The following is a 20,996-nucleotide window of genomic DNA, read 5'->3' on the forward strand; positions in this document are numbered from 1 at the left end:
GTGTGATTGACTTGGAGTTACATTGTGTTGTTTAAGTGTTCCCTTTATTTTTTTGAGCAGTGTATTTTCTCACTATGTTAATGTGACCAGGTAGAAGTTTGTGGTCAGACCCTGCCCTAGCTGGCACGGGAAGGTTAAAGGTAAACAGTATGGCAGACGGCAGTCTCTCTTACTTGGTCAACACTGTCCACGCTTTGCTAACAGCGGGTTATTCAAGCAGTGTTGCGTGCAGTTAGACAAGAGCTACAACCGAGAGACGGGGATATAGTGTTTGTGTGAGAACCTGCGTTGCTGTGTTGAAGAACTGTTTTGGGACATTACATTGACTATTGTAATGTAAATGAAATAAATGGCATGCGCCATTTCTCTCAAAAGGGAAGACTGATAGCAAGTGTGTGTAACCAGCCCTTTTGAGTCCTTCCGCGTGGGTTACAGATAAGAAACGGTATGTTACTTCTGCTGATTGTATTGATTTTTGTAAAAGCTCACTGGTAGGGATTGTCAACCGTTTGTCTGCCGACAGTGCCTCTGAACAGTGTCGACAGTCAATTATATTTTGTATTCACACAGCAAAGACCTTGATGTCGTCTGCCACTCAGCCTTGTTACAATTCTCCAAATTAGAAGGTGGCAGTAGCATTGCTACTGAGACGTGTCCCGTCTGTGTTAAGTTATGGTCTAGATTTCAATGTTTGCTAACTAGCTGTGCTAATGTTGATGTTTGTTGTAGAAAGCCCTTGTTGATACTAGCCAGACGGCCACAACTAGATAACTACCTCGTAAGATAACTTTAAAAAAAAAAATTCACTCTCCATAATCCCATACTACCAGTACCAGCCCATGGCCAAATGTTTAAATATCTAGTTAACGTTAGCATATTCGCAAGCTAGCACAACATGGCTAGCTAAGGACACTGCACTAACACAGGCAGCTGTTTCATGGAAACTAAATCCATTGTGATTGAATTATGTCAATACTAGCTACATCACACAAAGCTGCCACAACTGTCAGTGAGAGTGTCCATGGATTGAGTCTTTGAATGAAGAGATTGAGATACAACTGTCCTGTTTGAGTGTTTTTTCTGCAGCGAACTGATAAGACGAGCGACCCAGGGATGCGTGTGCTTTGGGGGACCTTTAACAGAATGTGACTGGCAGAACGGGCGTTGTATGTGGAGAATGAGACCTGCAGTAGATCTCTCAGATAGGGGGGAGTGAGGCCTAAGAGGGTTTTATAAATAAGCATAAACTGCATTGCATCTGTGCACTTAGCCAGCAACCATCCTATAGCTTACATTGCATATGAAGTCTGGCTCATGACATTTAACCATGGATGTACAGAGAATGTGCCATATTTTCTTCCCCCTTTTGTTGTCACACATTTTAGCTCCCCCAGTTCGTGCTCTCGGATTGGCTCAAAGTCAAGTTGTTGGCCAATGACGAGCATCACAATTTTACAAGTAGAAACCGCAGGTTCGTCGCTACCGGGTCGGCATACAGCAGGTAACGCTTTTGTTCTAGCAAGAGGAGGAACGGCCTCCCACTGTGATAAGTACCTATCGGAAGTGTTCTCAGTGCGTTTCATGCTTCACCAATTGCATTTCCATCTTTAAATCATGCATTGTAGCCATGCTGTATTTCTTACATTGTGTTCTGTTTTTGGTTTCAGATTTGGCCTTTGTCTGTTTCTTAGACCTGAATAACTAACTATATGAGCTATAATAGCGACTAGAACTCTATATGAATGAAGCATTTTACCTAAATCATGTGAACCTGATTTGCTCTTCTGTCGTAATAAACTATTTTTATAAGAAGGGAAACTAGTCTGTGCCTCTAAACGAGGGACAACCTGAGTACATTCTTGATATTACGTAAACTTTTCTGTACCTTTGATTTAATAAAATACAATTTAGAATCCGTTGGAAAAGATTTAACATTATACACATCTTTATGTCATCTTTACTTTGTCAAGTAAAAATGACACTTAATAAGTGAAGCATTCTTACAGACACAATCACACCAACTCTACCTCATCATACACATTATTTCCTCAGTTCACCTCATCCAGTTCCCTATACATCCACAAGCAACAGAATTAACTACAAAGTAACTAGTACTACATTACTATACATGGGCCGTGTGCATTTTCTGCTGGTGTATCCTGAGGTAGCTCCTCTCTGAGAACCTCTTCCCGCAGTCTGAACAGCCCCTCTCCCGTGTGGACCTTCGTGTGCTTCTTCAGCTGGTGCTGGCAGGAGAACCTCTTCGCACACTGGGGTGCAGCTGTAGGATTTCTCCCCTGCCACATCAGGACAAGTGTGAAACACTGGCAGCTGAAAGGTTTAGCCCCCGTGTGCATCCCCTGGTGGATCTCCACCTGTTTGGGGAAACCGAAGGCTTTCCCACAGAATGAACACGCTTCTCTTTGCCACCGGATCTACTGATAGAGTTACTACTACTGTCATTTGTCAATGGGCTTGTGTAGCCATTTAGTGTTGAGGCACTGGCATTGTCTGAGGTCTGGTTTAACATTAGGAGAGTGTGAGGAGGACGAAGGCCAGGGAGTGTCTGTGTTGTCACAGGATCCATGTTCCAGTTGATAGATCCTATAGAAGGCAGGCTGAAGGCAGCACCTGTTAGGGGGTTAACCTGAGGCGCCATCAGTCTCTCTGAATCACAACTATAGGAGCAGGACGGAGCATCGCTAGCAGAGTCTGAATCTGTTCTCTCCTGCCGCATACCGACACCTCCCCGACCCTGCAGACCAAATATACCCCTTGTCCTGGTCACAGCCAGTCTGTTGTCATGGAGTCTAAGATCGGTTGTGGTTTTGTGTTTGACTGTCTGTTTCTGGTTGTGGTTAACAGTGTTGTTCCCCAGCCCAGTGTTGAGGACACTGTCCCATCCACTGACCTCCACTATGTCGCCACTGGTCCTGACCTGCTCAGTGATGTTGTCCCCTGGGCTCTTGGCTGCACCGGTCTGGGAATCCAAGCTGGCCGCCCAGTCTCCTCTACTAGCCTCCAACCAACCACCTGCAGGAAGAGGTTAGAAAATACACTTTACAAACATGACAGGGAAAACTCACTTTATTTTGGTCAATTAACTGGTCAAGTTCAGACATTATAATGTGTGTTTTTGTATGTAAAAATACGTTATATTGATTTCATTTTATGAATGAGAGCCAGGTGCATCACTATTCCTTTTGAAAATCTATTACTGTATGTAGACTATATGCATTGTTTTATATCAGTTCTTTAAATTGAACCTTTATTTAACTAGGCAAGTCAGTTAAGAACAAATTCTTATTTACAATGACGGCCTAGGAACAGTGGGTTAACTGCCTTGTTCAGGGGCAGAACGACAGATTGTCAGCTCAGGGATTCGATCCACCAACCTTTTGGTTACTGGCCCAACGCTCTAACCACTAGCCTACCTGCCACCCAGATAGTGAGAAGGTCCCTCCAGCACTGATGAGGGATGAGCCTTGCATAGAAGCGATGCCACCTGTCGGAAAGCAATGTGCTATATGTATTTCTCCCTTACCTTGCTCCCCCATATTTAGTCCACTCAGCAGGTTAATGCTCTCTGGTCCATCCTCTATTGTCTCCTCTTTGACTAGCAGCAGATCAGGCTTCCCATCCTCCATGTCTACTGACTGTAAGAGATACAGAGTGAGAGGATGTTGGATCAAGAAATCTGAAATGAGCATCCTACTTTGGAGCATCTTCTGATTGGGCAATGAGGGATTGATATGAGTACTATGCAACATGTAAGTTAATTTGATACAATGCAAATGTATTAATTGATTAGATTAATTTACTCTTAAATGGTTTGATAATTCAAAGGCATAGTCGCACATGTAACACATAATTCATAAAGACCCGGCCCCGTACCCACAAAGAGTGCTGATCTAGGATCTTTCCATATAGTCTTATTCATTATGATCTACAAGGCAAAACTGATCCTAGACCAGTCCTCCTACACTAAGAGTCTTTGTGGATTCGGGCCCTGACCTAATATAATTCAGACAGTAGTTTACAGTGGGCTCACCTCAGTGAGACTGTGTGTGGTCCTGTGCTGCTCAGCTGGTTCTTCTGTGGGTTCAGGAGGAGGTGTAGTCTGGTTGTCCTCCATGACCATGGTCCCCTCAGTGTTCCCCAGACCCTCCTCCTCCTTCACCAGCAGCACCTCTGGTCCCTCCTCCTCCTGGAAGAGACAGGTGATACAGATTACACAGACATACACTCCCTCAGGTACGTACACACAGATAAACACACTTTCAACATGGAGTGTTTATCCCTCCCCACTACGTTTGAGTCCTATACTGTAGTTAGTGACTTCATTGTTCTTAAACCCATCATGGTGGACATAAATATGATGTGGGCAAAAATAAGTCAGCTATGATAAGTTAAAAGTCATCAGACAAATCTGACTATAAACTATTTTGACGTGTACAGTAGGTGTTTGTTTGTGTGTGGGTATGTGTAGATATATTTAGTGTATATTGGTTATAAAGCCCTATCAGTGTATGCAGAATAGGGTGAGATCAGATGTGATGTATACTAAAGAGTCTCAAGGAAAGTCTTGGAATTAAAAGTCCCATTTTGTGTTTATTAAACAAACAGGTTTTAAATACACCATCTGAAAACCACACATACGCGTTTGAACAAAAACATCTGCATGAAGTTGATGAACTGCATTCTTTTTCTCATTAAAGGTATTCTGGGATAAAAAGTAGTTGAATGGAAGTAATGAAATAGGCATTTGTGAACATCATATAGCCTACACAGTACAAACACAATATGTAACATACTTTTTATGCTATACTGTTTGTCATTTTACCTTTACATGTTTGTCATTTAGCAGACACTCTTATCCAGAGCGACTTACAGGAGAAATTAGAAATTGCTCAAGGGCAGAGACAGATTTCACACCTAGTCTACTCAGGGAATCGAACCAGCCACCTTTCGGTTACTGGCCCAAAGCATTTAACCGCCAGGCTACCTGCTGCCCTCTAAATATGACTTATATATTCCACAATGTCTGGGCCTTGCATTTCAACACACTTAGTTGTTGTGGAAATTGACCCACTACTGCGGTTTACTTTGTGCATCTACAGTGCCTTCGGAAAGTATTCAGACCCCTTGATCTTTTCCACATTTTGTTAAGTCACAGCCTTATTCTAAAATGGATTAAATAAATACAAATTCTCAGCAATCTACACATAATACCCTCTAATGACAATGTTATTAAATAATACCTTTACATTAGTATTCAGACTGTTTGCTATGAGACTCAAAATTGAGCTCAGGTGCATCCTGTTTCCATTGATCATCTTTGAGATGTTTCTACAACTTGATTGGAGTCCACCTGTAGTAAATGCAATTGATTGGACATGATTTGGAAAGGCACAGACCTGTCTATATAAGGTTCCACAGTTGACAGTGCATATCAGAACAAAAAACAAGCCATAGAGCTCCGAGACAGGCACAGATCTGGGGAAGAGTACCAAAAAATGTCTACAGCATTGAAGGTCCCCAAGAACACAGTGGCCTCCATATTATTAAATGGAAGAAGTTTGGAACCATCAAGACTCTTCCTAGACCTGGACGCCCAGGCAAACTGAACAATCGGTGGGGGAGGGCCTTGGTCAGGGAGGTGACCAAGAACCCGATGGTCACTCTGACAGAGCTCCAGAGTTTCTCTGTGGAGATGGTTGTCCATCTGGAAGGTTCTCCCATCTCTGCAGCACTCCACCAATCAGGCCTTTATGATAGAGTGGCCAGACGGAAGCCACTCCTTAGTAAAAGGCACCTGACAGCCCGCTTGGAGTTTGCCAAAAGGCACCTAAAGACTCTCAGACCATGAGAAACCAAGATTTTCTGGTCTGATGAAACCAAGATTCAACTCTTTGGCCTGAATGCCAAGTGTCATGTCTGGAGGAGACTTGGCACCATCCCTACGGTGAAGCATGGTGGTGGCAGCATCATATTGTGTTGTTCTTTTTTCAGCGGCTGGGACTGGGAGACTAGTCAGGATCAAGGCAAAGAGGAATGGAGCAAAGTACAGAGAGGTTCTTGATGAAAACCTGCTCCAGAGTGGAAGGTTCACCTTCCAACAGTACAAGTCTCTGAATGTCTGAGTGGCCCAGCCAGAGCCCAGACTTGAACCCGATCGAACATCTCTGTAGAGAACTGAAAATAGCTGTGCAGCAACACTCCCCATCCAACCTGATAGAGCTTGAGGGATCTGCAGAGAAGAATGGGAGAACTCCCAAAATACAGGTGGCAAGCTTGTAGGGTCATACCCAAGAAGACTTGACGCTGTAATTGCTGCCAAAGGTGCTTCAACAAAGTACTGAGTAAAGGGTCTGAATACTTATGTAAATGTCATTTTTGTTTTTATTTTTAATAAATTAGCAAAAATGTCTAAACCTGTTTTTGCTTTGTCATTATGGGGTATTGTGTGTAGATTGATGAGGGGGAAAAAACAATTTAATCAATTTCAGAATAAGGCTGTAACCTAAAGAAATGTGGAAAAAGTCAAGGGGTCTGAATACTTTCCGAAGGTACTGTACATCATCTTGCCGAGTCTACCTTTAATACAGGGTTTGATCTAAACGTCAGAAGCTATCGAGTGGAATGATTACTTTCTATGTTATAGAGTGGAATGGTTTTTCTGCAGGTGTATCTTGAGGTAGCTCCTCTCTGAAAACCTCTTCCCGCAGTGCGTACAGGCAAACGGCCTCTCTCCCGTGTGGATCTTCAGGTGCATCTTCAGATGGTCCTGGCGGGAGAACCTCTTCTCACACTGGGGACAGTTGTAGGGTTTCTCCCCTGTGTGGACCCTCTGGTGCCTCTTCAGGGTGCCAGCTTCGGTGAAGCGCATGTGACACTGGGTACAGCTGAACCGTTTCTCTTTACTATTGCCTGATGTGGCTCCCCCTCCCTGAGCTTGGGCTCTATCCCTGTCATTTGAGTTCAAAACCTGATGGAAAAGGACGTGGCTGTGTAAATCGGAGGGGCCCATCGATGTGGACACTGGGTCGTGATCCCTGAACAAGTGTAAAGGAGAGTGGGTCGTGACATTTGGATTTGTCTCTAAGCTTTCCCTGTAATCTAAGAAATCTCTGCCCTGTGAGTGTCCATCTCCTAGGTTACTATCTGCATTCCATGTGGGAGGAACATCACCCTCCAATTTCATAGTCACTTCATCTACGACTAGACCCTCCCCTTTCTTATCAAGGCACCCTTCAGAGTATACACTACTACTGTAACGGTTCCAGTCCCCTCTAGACAGATCAGTCTGTATCTCTAAACCCAAGGGCATGTTGCCAGGGTCTAGCTCTGTAGAGTAAGAACACGACGGATCATCACTGCCAGTGTCTAAAGATTCACCAAGCCCACTTGAATGAACCATCCTCTGGCTTTGGTGAAATACAGGTAAATAGTCTGAGCTGGGGGCAGGAGGAACGCCCAGTCTCCGTGCCCCCAGTCTCTCTGGTTCTGATCTGTGGTCAGATCCTGTGTGTAAGAGCCTGTGTGTTACAGTTAAAGTCTTGGTGTCTGTCGCTGACTTGAGAACGGCGTTCTGCGTTCCACTGACCTCCGTGATGCTGTGTCGGGTCCTGGGCTGTGCTGGGGCGGTGGTGGGGTTCTCCGTGGCTACAGGGGGCGCTTCAGACCCTCCAGTCTGGTTGTCTCTGCTGTGCCGTGGGTCCTTCTCTCCTTCAGTCCTCTCCTGCTTGACTCCAGAACCTGCAACCTCTGCAGCTGCAGACTGACAAGAAAAGAGGAGGTTATTATCGGTACAACGGTTGAATTGGATAAGAATGTCGTAAGGAAGTCTCACAAACTCCCATATGGCAGATAAATGAGGACGTACATGTAAGCAAGTGAATAGCTGGGGACACATTTGATTTACAAAGTAACTGTCATTTTTAATGCAACACTATTCCACTGACCTCTATCACGATAACGTGCTGGGTTGAGGTTCCACTCCCCTCATCAACAGTGATTGGTTGGTCATCTCTCCATGTATTGTGTCCCGCTGGCTTCACAAAACTCCTGTGGCCTTCAGTGAGATGTCCTTCACCTGAGAGAGTGATTGGGGGAAAATAGGTGGTTAGGTTAGCTACTAAAAAGTACATACCTTTTAATTTTGGGGAGATTTCTATTCTTCAATAGCTCTTCAACAAAGTGTGCCAAGCCTGCCCCAAAAAGTGGATTTTTCTCCAGCCATCCAATATTCGTGACACACTTTCTTTAGGAGCTAGTCTGGGTACCAGTCTTCGTAGCTAACATTCCACACTGTCATTTTCCAAAGCTTTTGGGCAATCTCAGCATTTATTATGCAGCCGGACAGCGGCTGTCCTCCACCGAGCAAAACTATTGTACCACACGGAGGGAGCTACTGGCAGTAGTGGAGTTCACTACACACTTTCGTCAATTCCTGCTCCGAAGACCCTTCATCGTGCGAACCGACCACAGCAGTCTTCGGTGGCTCATAAGGATGAAGGAACCAGAAGGTCGACTGGCGAGGTGGCTCGAGAAGCTTGGGGAGTATAACTTCAAGGTCATACATCCAGGAGTGCACCGCAAATGCTGACGTCCTGTCCAGGAGGCCCTGCTGCCAGACTTGCCCCTGCACTTACAGGACCCTACCCAGAACAATGACCGTTTCAGGTACCAGGAAGTGCAGTCTGACCACGGCCCCAGTATAGCCGATTAACGCTGTGGAAGATACTTCTGTGGAGCGCCGCTCAGTGGGGGTAGGATAAGACCCCAGCCGACACTCCCTGGAGATTCTGGAGCTGCCTTCGATGTGGAGTCGGGTCATCGGGACAGTGAAGATGAAACGTTGCGCAAGTCGTGCATATCCACTGGCCTCGCGCTCTTCCAACCTCTCTCTATTCCTCTTATAGCTCCTGAACTAGTTGCCTATCCCAAATGTGTCCCAGAGGTAGATGTATAGTTTGGTCACTTATTGACCAACTCAAAAATATATCTTTCTATATATCCATGTTAAGGGATTTTTATCAATAATGACTAAATTATGTATACATTTCAATCAGAACTATACTAAACAGAATACTATTATGTTACTGTATGTATGAATCTTATAATCATAGTACTGAATATAATGTATGTAATTATAATCAAGAATTAGAACAAAGACATTCTGTTCCTTGTTAGAAACTAATGGAGCTATCGTCAGACTGGCTGGAATGCTGTGTTCCTTACGAGACATCCTGTCTCTACACAGGGAGGGGAGAGACCTTGGGCCGGTAGTAAATTATCTAACAGGTGGTGGACGATGTGGGAAGGCTTGTGAACTATACTGCCATTGTATCAGAGTGGATGAGGGACAGTTTAAAACCTATGACGTCATTTTTAGTTTATAACCTGTTGTAAACTGTACCATGATCAGTACTCTCGAGAATAAACGCTATTGATTGATTTTGAGACTGGCCTCTGTCCATTTTATGCAAATAAGTATCTTACAAATTCTTAGGAATGGGCAGAGTGTTTAATTGAATTGGTTAATAATGATATAGGAATCTAATTCCTTTAACAATCTACAATACCAGTCAAAAGTTTGGACACACCTACACATTCCAGGGTTTTTATTTATTCAGACTATTTTCTACATTGTAGAATAATAGTGAAGACAAACTATGAAATAACACACATGTAGTAACCCAAAAAATATGAGATTATTCAACGTAGCCATCCTTTGTCTTAATATCTTTGCACACTCTTGGCAACTTTTGACTGGTACTGTATATTTGAGGAAAGAAGCACCTTGCTCTTGCTTGCTGGATATAAAATAGGCTACAGCATTCACACAGTGAACTGGCGGGGAGATTTGAATGGCGAGAGCTTCTCTGGTGTAATGTGATCACATTGGCTTGTTATAAAGATGCAACAATGGGGAATCCTCTCTTCTCCAGGCACCCAATGTTTATGTTTACAATAAAATGTATTACATTAGAATGCCCAATGTTTCTAATGAAATGTATTGAAAATGAAATACAGATCTCATTTACATAAGTTCACACCCCTGAGTCAATACATATTATCACCTTTGGCAGTGATTACAGCTGTGAGTGTTTCTGGGTAAGTCTCTAAGAGCATTGCACACCTGGGTTGTACAATATTTGCATTGGAAAACATCCCTGGTCTTTGTGGTTGAATCTGTGTTTGAAATTCACTGCGCAACTGAGGGACCTTACAATTATCAGTATGTATGGGGTACAGAGATGAGGTAGTCATTCAAAAACTATGTTGAACACTATTATTGCACACAAAGTGAGTCCATGCAACTTATGTGACTTGATAAGAACATTTTTACTCCTGAACTTATTTAGGCTTGCAAAGGGGTTGAATGCTTATTGAGTCAAGACATTTCAGCTTTTCATTTTTAATTCATTTCAACTAAACAAAATCCTCTTTGACAGTATGGGGTATTGTGTGTGTGGGCCAGTGACACAATCTCTATATAATAAATGTTAAATTCAGGCTGTAACAAAATCAAATGTGGAAATAGTCAAGGGATGTGAATACTTTCTGAGGGCACTAATAGCTGAACAGTGAATGCTATTGAAGAGCTATTGAAGACTGAAATCCGAAAATAATAAATAATAATTCAACAACGAAAAAAGGGGTGGATTTTTCTCCATCCTCTGATTCAGAATATAGTTATTTCTTAGTTATGGCACGCTTTGTTTAATCCGAAATCGTATTATCTCATGCTTGGTAGCTATTGACGAGAGAGAACCAAATATACACCGAATACCCAATATAAAACAAATTTGACCTGGTCAGTTTGACAGACTAGAATTTGCAAGGATATAAACTAACACTTAACTTCTTGCAAGACATCCAAGTAATCACATCAGAGGAATTATGGCATACTATACAAACACATGCGCAGGGGGGAACGGGGCAAAATGTACCTCTTGTCATTCCTCTGTATCGGTCGAGGATCTTGACACTTCTGGGACGACTGCCGAGGACGCGCTCTCGCATTGTCCTCTCTGCGCGCTCCCGTGCCACCTTCAGTTCCAGTAGCTGTAGTTTCCTTCGCAATCCCCTGTTTTCTTTCTGGCTTTGAGTTATTTCCAAACGACACACTGCATAGTCGTCGTCTACGAGTTTACAGATCTCTGCTACGGCTGCATTCGCTAACACCTCCATGATGGAGGCTATTTGCGTGTGAAAAACCATAACGTTGCCATTACAGTTAGCCATTGTTAGATAACCTTAGCAGCTAGTTAGCGTTACCTAAATAACACATATCAACCAAGTCCTGTCTCTAACGCGAATTAAAGACTGCCTGTGGTAAGTATGTTTTGCTATGAAATTAAAATTGTCTTTAAGTTAATAAATGTCGAAATAAGAACTATAATATCGCTAAGGCGTTCTTGGTCACTGTTCACTTCCGTTTACTTATTTTTCTTCGTGTGGTTTTACGGCAGACTAGACGTCTTGTTGTGTATTGCCGCCTGACACAGGTCGGAGAGTGAATTGCACATTTCGTTTACAAAAAAGTATTGCATAACCACCCAACAAATACAGTGCCTTCAGAAAGTATTCACACCCCTTGACTTTTTCCATAGTTTGTGTTTTCATTAATACATTTCCCCCCCACTGGCCTACACACAATACCCCATAATGTCTAAATGGAATTAGTTTTTTATATATATTTTACAAATGAATTAAATTAAAAGCTGAAATGTCTAAAGTCTAAGTATTCAACATTTTATGGCAAGCCTAAATACGTTCAGGAGTTAAAATGTGCATAACAATTCACATAGTTGCATGGACTCACTCTGTGTGCAATCATGTTCAACATGATTTTTGAATAACTACCTCATCTCTGTACCCAATACATATTTAGACTTGCCATAAGAGGTTGAATACTTATTGTAAGGTCCCTCACTTATGTAAGGTCCCTCAGTTGAGCAGTGAATTTCAAACACAAATTCAACCACAAAGACCAGGGATGTTTTCCAATGCCTTGCAATGAAGATAACTTATGGGAGGGGGGACATTGAATATCCCTTTGAGCATGGGGGAGTTATTAATTACACGTTAAATTGTGTATCAATACACCCAGTCACTACAAAAATACATGCGTCCTCCCTAACTCAGTTGCCGGAGAGGAAGGAAACCACCCAGGGATTTCACCATGAGGCCAATGGTGACTTAAAACAGTTACTGAGTTTAATGGCTGGAAGAGGAATAATTGAGGATGGATCAACAACATTGTAGTTACTCCACAATACTAACCTAAATGACAGAGTGAAAAGAAGGAAGCCTGTACAGAATACAAATGTTTGGAATAAGGCACGAAAGTAAAACTGCTAACAACTTTGTCCTGAATACAAAGCGTTATGTTTGGGGCATATCTAACACAACACATCATTGAGTCCCACTCTTCATATTCTCAAGCATGGTGGTGGCTGCATTGTGATATGGATATGCTTGTCATGGGCAAGGACTAGGGATAACAAAAAATTAACGGAATAGAGCTAAGCACAGGCAAAATCCGAGAGGAAAAACCTGGCTGTCTGCTTTCCAACAAACAGCAGGACAATAACCTAAAACAAGGCCAAATATACACAAACATAATTTATAATGGAGTTGCTTACCAAGATGACATTGAATGTTCCTGAGTGGCCTAGATAGATGTTCAAGCCTATTTTAGTAAAACTATGGCAAGACTTGAAAATGGCTGTCTAGCAATGATCAACCACCAACTTGATAGAGCTTGAAGAATTTAAAAAATAATGTACAAATATTGTACAGTCTAGGTGTGTCAAGCTCTTAAAGACATACCCAGAAAGATTCACATTTGTAATTGCTGCCAAAGGTGATTCTAACATGTATTGACTCGGGTGTGAATTCTTATGTAAATTTGATAGTTATATACACTGCTCAAAAAAATAAAGGGAACACTTAAAGGGAACACTTAAACAACACAATGTAACTCCAAGTCAATCACACTTCTGTGAAATCAAACTGTCCACTTAGGAAGAAACACTGATTGACAATACATTTCACATGCTGTTGTGCAAATGGGATAGACAACAGGTGGAAATAGGCAATTAGCAAGACACCCCCAATAAAGGAGTGGTTCTGCAGGTGGGGACCACGCTCAGTTCCTATGCTTCCTGGCTGATGTTTTGGTCACTTTTGAATGCTGGCGGTGCTTTCACTCTAATGGTAGCATGAGACGGAGTCCACAACCCACACAAGTGGCTCAGGTAGTGCAGCTCATCCAGGATGGTACATCAATGCGAGCTGTGGCAAGAAGGTTTGCTGTGTCTGTCAGCGTAGTGTCCAGAGCATGGAGGCGCTACCAGGAGACAGGCCAGTACATCAGGAGACGTGGAGGAGGCCGTAGGAGGGCAACAAGCCAGCAGCAGGACCGCTACCTCCGCATTTGTGCAAGGAGGAGCACTGCCAGAGCCCTGCAAAATGGGGGTTGTGCTTACAGCCCAACACCGTGTAAGATGTTTGGCATTTGCCAGAGAACACCAAGATTGGCAAATTTGCCACTGGCGCCCTGTGCTCTTCACAGATGAAAGCAGGTTCACACTGAGCACATGTGACTGACGTGACCGAGTCTGGAGACGCCGTGGAGAACGTTCTGCTGCCTGCAACATCCTCCAGCATGACCGGTTTGGCGGTGGGTCAGTCATGATGTGGGGTGGCATTTCTTTGGGGGGCCGCACAGCCCTCCATGTGCTCGCCAGAGGTAGCCTGACTGCCATTAGGTACCGAGATGAGATCCTCAGACCCCTTGTGAGACCATATGCTGTTGCGGTTGGCCCTGGATTCCTCCTAATGCAAGACAATGCTAGACCTCATGTGGCTGGAGTGTGTCAGCAGTTCCTGCAAGAGGAAGGCATTGATGCTATGGACTGGCCCGCCCGTTCCCCAGACCTGAATCCAATTGAGCACATCTGGGACATCATGTCTCGCTCCATCCACCAACGCCACGTTGCACCACAGACTGTCCAGGAGTTGGCGGATGCTTTAGTCCAGGTCTGGGAGGAGATCCCTCAGGAGACCATCCGCCACCTCATCAGGAGCATGCCCAGGCATTGTAGGGAGGTCATACAGGCACGTGGAGGCCACACACTACTTAGCCTCATTTTGACTTGTTTTAAGGACATTATATCAAAGTTGGATCAGCCTGTAGTGTGGTTTTCCACTTTAATTTTGAGTGTGACTCCAAATCCAGACCTCCATGGGTTGATAAATTTGATTTCCATTGATAATTTTTGTGTGATTTTGTTGTCAGCACATTCAACTATGTAAAGAAAAAGAATTTAATAAGAATATTTCATTCATTCAGATCTAGGATGTGTTATTTTAGTGTTCCCTTATTTTTTGAGCAGTGTATTTAATTTAATACATTTGCAAACATTTCTAAAAACATGTTCACTTTGTCATTATGGGGTATTGTGTGGGTGAGATTTGAGATTTTGTATTAAAAATATTTAATACATTTTGAATTCAGGCTGTATTCAACAAAATGTGGAATAAGTCAAGGGGTATGACTACTTTCTGAAGGCACTGTATGTGCCTTATACCGTGTATATCAAAAGATGTCTGGATGCAATATTCAACACTGAAATCTGACCATATGTTTGATCTAAACATCAGAAGCTATTGAGTAGAATGGTTACTTTCTATGTTAGAGTGGAATGGTTTTTCTGCTGGTATATCCTGAGGTAGCTCCTCTCTGAGAACCTCTTCCCACAGTGTGTACAGTCTCTCCCGTGTGGATCTTCAGGTGCACATTCAGCTGGTACTGACGGGAGAACCTCTTCTCGCACTGGGGGCAGCTGTAGGATTTCTCCCCTGTGTGGACCCTCTGGTGCCTCTTTAGGTTGAACGAGTGGGAGAAACTGGCCCGGCACAGATGGCAGCTGAACGATTTCTCCACCATGTGCATCCTCTGGTGGATCTCCACCTCTATGGGGAAACTGAAGGACTTCTCACAGAATGAACACGGGAAGCGCATCTCTTAGGCGCTGCCACCTTTACTGATGCCTTCTCGACTACTCTCATTTGTCAATGGGCTTGTATAGCCATTTGGTGTTGATGCACTGGCATTGTCTGAGGACTGGTTTAATGTTACGAGAGTGTGAGGAGGATGAAGGCCAGGGAGTGTGTGTTGTCGCAGGGTCCAGGTTCCAATTGATAGATCCTTTAGAAGGCAGAACCTGCTAGGGGGGTAACCTTCGGCACCATCCGTTTCTCTGAATCACAACTATGGGAGCAGGACGAAGCATCGCTAGTCGAGTCTGTGTCTGTTCTCTCCCACCACATATGGACACCTCCCTGTCCCCGCAGACCAAATCTACGCCTCGGGCCTGGTCTCAGACAGTTTGCTGTCATGGAGACTAAGATTGGATGTTGTTTTGTGTTTGACAGTCTGTTTCTGGTTAACAGTATTGTTCCGCAGCTCAGAGTTGAGGATGCTGTCCCATCCACTGACCTCCACTATGTTGCCTATGGTCCTGGCCTGCCCAGTGATGTCATCCCCAGAGCCCTGTCTGTGAATCCAAGTTGGCCACCCAGTCTCCACTATTAGCCTCCAGCCAAAGACCTGCAGGAAGATGTTAGAAAATAGACTTTACAAACATCGCAGAGAGAACTCTTGTTTAAAGTTTATACATTATAACGTGTGTTCTTGGATGTAATCATAGGTTGTATTGAATACCTATGTGAGAATGCTGTTCATCGACTACAGCTCAGCATTTAACACCATAGTACCCTCCAAACTCGTCATCAAGCTCGAGACCCTGGGTCTCGACCCCGCCCTGTGCAACTTTGTACTGGACTTCCTGACGGGCCGCCCCCAGGTGGTGAGGGTAGGTAACAACATCTCCACCCCGCTGATCCTCAACACTGGGGCCCAACAAGGTTGCGTTCTGAGCCCTCTCCTGTACTCCCTGTTCACCCACGACTGCGTGGCCACGCACGCCTCCAACTCAATCATCAAGTTTGCGGACGACACAACAGTGGTAGGCTTGTTTACCAACAACGACGAGACGGCCTACAGGGAGGAGATGAGGGCCCTCGGAGTATGGTGTCAGGAAAATAACCTCACACTCAACGTCAACAAAACTAAGGAGATGATTGTGGACTTCAGGAAACAGCAGAGGGAACACCCCCCTATCCACATCGATGGAACAGTAGTGGAGAGGGTAGTAAGTTAAGTTCCTCGGCGTACACATCACAGACAAACTGAATTGGTCCACCCACAGACAGCATCGTGAAGAAGGCGCAGCGGCGCCTCTTCAATCTCAGGAGGCTGAAGAAATTTGGCTTGTCACCAAAAGCACTCACAAACTTCTACAGATGCACAATCGAGAGCATCCTGTCGGGCTGTATCACCGCCTGGTACGGCAACTGCTCCTCCCACAACCGTAAGGGTCTCCAGAGGGTAGTGAGGTCTGCACAACGCATCACCGGGGGCAAACTACCTGCCCTCCAGGACACCTACACCACCCGATGTCACAGGAAGGCCATAAAGATCATCAAGGACAACAACCACCCGAGCCACTGCCTGTTCACCCCGCTATCAATCAGAAGGCGAGGTCAGTACAGGTGCATCAAAGCTGGGACCGAGAGACTGAAAAACAGCTTCTATCTCAAGGCCATCAGACTGTTAAACAGCCACCACTAACATTGAGTGGCTGCTGCCAACACACTGACTCAACTCCAGCCACTTTAATAATGGGAATTGATGTAAAATATATCACTAGCCACTTTAAACAATGCTACTTAATATAATGTTTACATACCCTACATTATTTATCTCATGTATACGTATATACTGTACTCTATATCATCTACTGCATCTTTATGTAATACATGTATCACTAGCCACTTTAAACTATGCCACTTTGTTTACATACTCATTTCATGTGTATATACTGTACTCGATACCATCTACTGCATCTTGCCTATGCTGCTCTGTACCATCACTCATTCATATATCTTTATGTACATATTCTTTATCCCTTTACACGTGTGTGTATAAGGTAGTAGTTTTGGAATTGTTAGCTAGATTACTCGTTGGTTATTACTGCATTGTCGGAACTAGAAGCACAAGCATTTCGCTACACTCGCATTAACATCTGCTAACCATGTGCCAAATAAAATTTGATTTGATTTTGATTTCATTTTATGAATGCTGAAAATTCAGACAGAAATTCCCAGGTCCATCACTATTCCCATTGAAGATCTATTACTGTATGTAGGCTATATGTATTTCTCCCTTACCTTATCCCCTATCTTTAGTCCACTTAGCAGATGAATGCTCTCTGGTCCATCTTCTATTGTCTCCTCTTTGACCAGCAGCAGATCAGGCTTCCCATCCTCCATGTCTACTGACTGTAAGAGATACAGAGTGAGAGGATGTTGGATCCAGAAATCTGATATGAGCACCCTGCTATGGAACATCTTCTGATTGGGCAATAAGGGATTGCTATGAGTACTATGCAAACATGTTAGTTGATTTGATTACTTGACACTCTCTTCAATGGTTGGACCTTCCTCCTCCTGGAAGGAAGAGGTGATACATATTACACCGACATACACTCCCTCAGGTACATACACACAGGTAATAAACACACTTTCAACTTGTAAGGGCCCATACTTGTGAACATTGATTATTTCCTGTAACAATTTCCGTATCAGCCTAATAAAAGATCTTAAAGAGCGACTGCCCATGAAATCAACTAATCCCATTAAAAATGGCCTATGTGGCATTGATAAGAGTCACAAACATTTATTATAGTGTGAAAATAGGGCAATCAGTCTTGTCAAAAACAGAGTTTGGAACCAAGTGCGTCACGAGTAAATGAAGGTTGGTTTTGGATTACAATTATGTCAACAAATCATCCCCAATTTTGCCAAGCTCCATGTGCAACTCGACCCATCTGCTTCGCTTTTCAGAATGGGGCTTCTTTTTTTCTCACCGCGTTCAAAGAATCATCGCCGTTTATGACTACAAAGCCCTGTGTGAATTGACCATGACTCCACACCCAAAGTTATATAGTTTGCATGTCCTGCAGAAGGACCCTAGTATGCGGAAAGGCGGTTGGAGTTCGCCAGTCCCCTCTGCACCACCAGTATAGGAACGCTAGCTTAGTGTGCAACGTTCGGTGGTAGTGAGTATAACCAGAGATACTGTTATATGACCTCTGGCATAATTTAGCTAACGTTATTGCTGGTTAAGTAGCTATCTAGTCATTTTTGGAGTCATCACTGCAAGCGATCATCATTCTCAAAGTCGCTGTTTACTTCTGAAGATCACTTTAGCACCGCCCTAAAAACACGATTCAAATTTGAGTGACGACCTAGAATTAGTTTGACCCGGGGTGGGTATAATTTGAGGAACGTTTCAACAGGAATCCGTTCCAAACACTTCGTAAATATCAAGGTTGCCAACAAACAACGCATACAGAGTCGTATAACAGTAGAATGAGATACCAGGTAAGGAGTGAGCTATGTAATTACGTTTTTCACTCACCACGTTTATTCGGAAAAATGTCTCTTCATTCTGGTAGCCTCCACCATTTCTCGTTCGTTGGTTTAGTTATTATTTCCGGTGTTCCTGCATTTGCCGGTGAACTCTGTTGCGCCTCAATTAGGGAATCGCTGAGGTTGAAATGTAAGTAATGACCGCTAGCCCCAGTATTTTATTAGCTAGGTGGCTTGTACACAATTGTTACCGATGATACTGTATATACCTACTCGTACTAAACATGCATTGTATTTTGCCAAGTTCTCTCTGTGTTAACCCTGTTTCCCAAATATAGCAGGTAACTTGTGTCGATGTTGTTGAGTTAATATTAGTTAAATAAATATTAAATAAATTAGAACATTTAAAATATATACTTTGACCTATTTCAGGTAACCCCAAGATGCTTGATTCACTACACCTGCTTTTGAATAACTTTCCAGTCGTTTTTGCTTTACATTCCGACTTTTGAACGTCTGTTTATTGTACATATATATTAGTGTCTAATAAAAAAATAGCAACTTATGTAAAGCATCCTATCTGTTTTAAGGTTATAGTGTGTGTGGATATATATATATATATATATATATATGTGTGTGTAGTGTAGTTCATCTTGATGTCCACTAGGTGTCAGCACAGCTTCGATAATGTCACACCAGGTTCACAAAATGTTTTCATGTGTAACAAATCAAATTGTATTTGTCACATGCGCCGAATACTACAAGTGTAGACCTTACAGTGAAATGCTGAAATGAAGCCCTTAACCAACAATTTAGTTGTAAGAAAAAATGTGTTAAGTAAAAAATAAGAAATAAAAGTAAGAAATAATTAAAGATCAGCAGTAAAATAAAAACAGCGAGCCTATATACATGGGGTACTGGTACAGAGTCAATGTGTGGGGGCACTTGTTAGTCGAGGTAATTGAGGTGTTCCTTTCAAGTCCAGTGGTGTAAATTACTTAACAAAAATGTATTTAAACTACTCCACTACATTCTGTTTATATCTGGGGGGGTTTTGTATCTGTACTTTTACTCTGTTTCTTTACAACATTACATTTTACTTCACCACATTTCTAAAGAAAATAATATATTTTTTACTCCATACAGTTTCCCTGGCACCCAAAATTGCTTTTTGCATTTTGAATGCTAAGCTGGACAGGAAAATGGTCCAATTCACACACTTATCAAGAGAACATCCCTGGTCATCCCTACTGCCTCTGATCTAGCAGACTCACTAAACACATGCTTTGTTTGTAAATTATGTCTGAGTGTTCCCATGGCTATTTCTTAAATAAAAATACAAGAGAATTGTGCTGTCTGGTTTGCTTAATATATGGAAGGTCAAATAATTGATACTTTTACCGCTGATACTTAAGTATCTTTTAGCAATGACGTTTACTTAGTATTTTACTGGGTGACTTTCACTTTTACTTGAGACATTTTCTATAAACACATCTTTACTTTTACTCAAGTATTACAATTGGGTACTTTTTCAACCACTGTTCAAGATGTTTAGCAGCCACTACCCAACATTCACTTGGTGGCTTGAAGTAGGAGGGCTGAACTAGGATCTGTTTAGCATTTGTGAGTAGAATGAATAACATTACTTTGACGGGGGGTGGGGGGTACTGATTCCAGTTCAGCATTCTTAGCCTGAGACATTTCATAAATGCGTACAGAGGAGCACTTTTCTACGATCAGCTTTGCCTAGATCATTGTGAACCAGTTGTCTCTGGAATAAGATTATATGGACAGGGGTGGGTTTGATCGTAGATCAGCACTCCTACTCAACACCAGTTGCTGTACCCTAACATTTTATAATCCAATTTCCCTTGCTGTCTTTGTCCTTCCGGAACCCCACCTCAACATTGTTCTGTCAAGGCAACAAAAGCAAGTTGGCATGCTCTTGAAAGGAATTAAACTCACAACCTCTCCTTTGGGAATTCACCACCATAACTACTACTACAACTATTTTTAAACTATCTTAACATGTGGCTTTCTTCAGGGGGACCAAGACTAGGAACACCTTTGAATGGTCTACAAAGAATGGCCCCAGGTAAAAGTTGGCTTTTGCAGAGTATGGTTGAATTGGTACTCCATGTTATCACAACTCTATTGAAATGACATTTGAAACAAGGTGTCATTTCATTCTTGCTATTTGATGGGAACTAGCCCCTTTTCCCCTACATACCTCTTGTTTGCTCTTTCAGGCCCACAAAGGCAACAAGAAAGAAGTTGCTACATTAACTGTTTCTCTGGGATTTGAATTCTCAAACTCTGGTTTGGGGAGCAAACACCATAACCACTACTCTACCAGACAGACAGAGGCTAAATGTTAAGGGATACTTCAAAATGCACACATCAAAGACAACATTTCAGAGGTTGGAGAATGGTGTGGGGGCTTGTACTTCTTGGATCCACCAACCGTACCTCAATCTTCTTCT

The 20,996-nt window shown here is 43.0% G+C and overlaps 2 protein-coding genes and 1 long non-coding RNA gene across 5 annotated transcripts in view; all 3 read right to left on the reverse strand.

Annotated features, from left to right (window-relative positions):
• LOC112261341 (zinc finger protein 184-like) overlaps positions 1-20,996 on the reverse strand; it is a 307,911-nt gene that overhangs the window by 80,117 nt on the left and 206,798 nt on the right. The gene's annotated exons all lie outside the window — the stretch shown is intronic.
• LOC121847787 (early growth response protein 1-like) lies at positions 6,471-11,900 on the reverse strand. The gene is made up of 3 exons (XM_042330535.1): positions 10,959-11,900; positions 7,965-8,095; positions 6,471-7,780 (listed from the first exon to the last, which is right to left on the reverse strand). The coding sequence occupies exons 1-3, from the start codon at positions 11,251-11,253 to the stop codon at positions 6,659-6,661; spliced, it is 1,548 nt and encodes a 515-aa protein (XP_042186469.1). The 5' UTR covers positions 11,254-11,900; the 3' UTR covers positions 6,471-6,658.
• Positions 15,604-18,760, reverse strand: LOC112261333. Of its 2 annotated transcripts, XR_002955159.2 has the most exons (4): positions 18,563-18,760; positions 17,555-17,589; positions 17,311-17,421; positions 15,604-15,628 (listed from the first exon to the last, which is right to left on the reverse strand). It is a non-coding gene; the product is annotated as an uncharacterized LOC112261333 (long non-coding RNA). The 2 variants fall into 2 exon arrangements; XR_006084675.1 differs by lacking the exon at positions 17,555-17,589 and having other exon boundaries at positions 15,607-15,628.

This window comes from Oncorhynchus tshawytscha, linkage group LG11 (genome assembly GCF_018296145.1).
Source record: "Oncorhynchus tshawytscha isolate Ot180627B linkage group LG11, Otsh_v2.0, whole genome shotgun sequence".
Lineage (NCBI taxonomy): Eukaryota > Metazoa > Chordata > Actinopteri > Salmoniformes > Salmonidae > Oncorhynchus > Oncorhynchus tshawytscha.

Bases quoted from the DNA above. Each gene is read 5' to 3' on its own strand.
- LOC121847787 (XM_042330535.1), bottom strand. From the start codon at position 11,253: ATGGCTAACTGTAATGGCAACGTTATGGTTTTTCACACGCAAATAGCC. The intron at 8,096-10,958 runs GTACATTTTGCC...TCACTCTCTCAG, and splicing joins ATACAGAGGAATGACAAGAG to GTGAAGGACATCTCACTGAA. The intron at 7,781-7,964 runs GTCAGTGGAATA...TTTTCTTGTCAG, and splicing joins AGCACGTTATCGTGATAGAG to TCTGCAGCTGCAGAGGTTGC.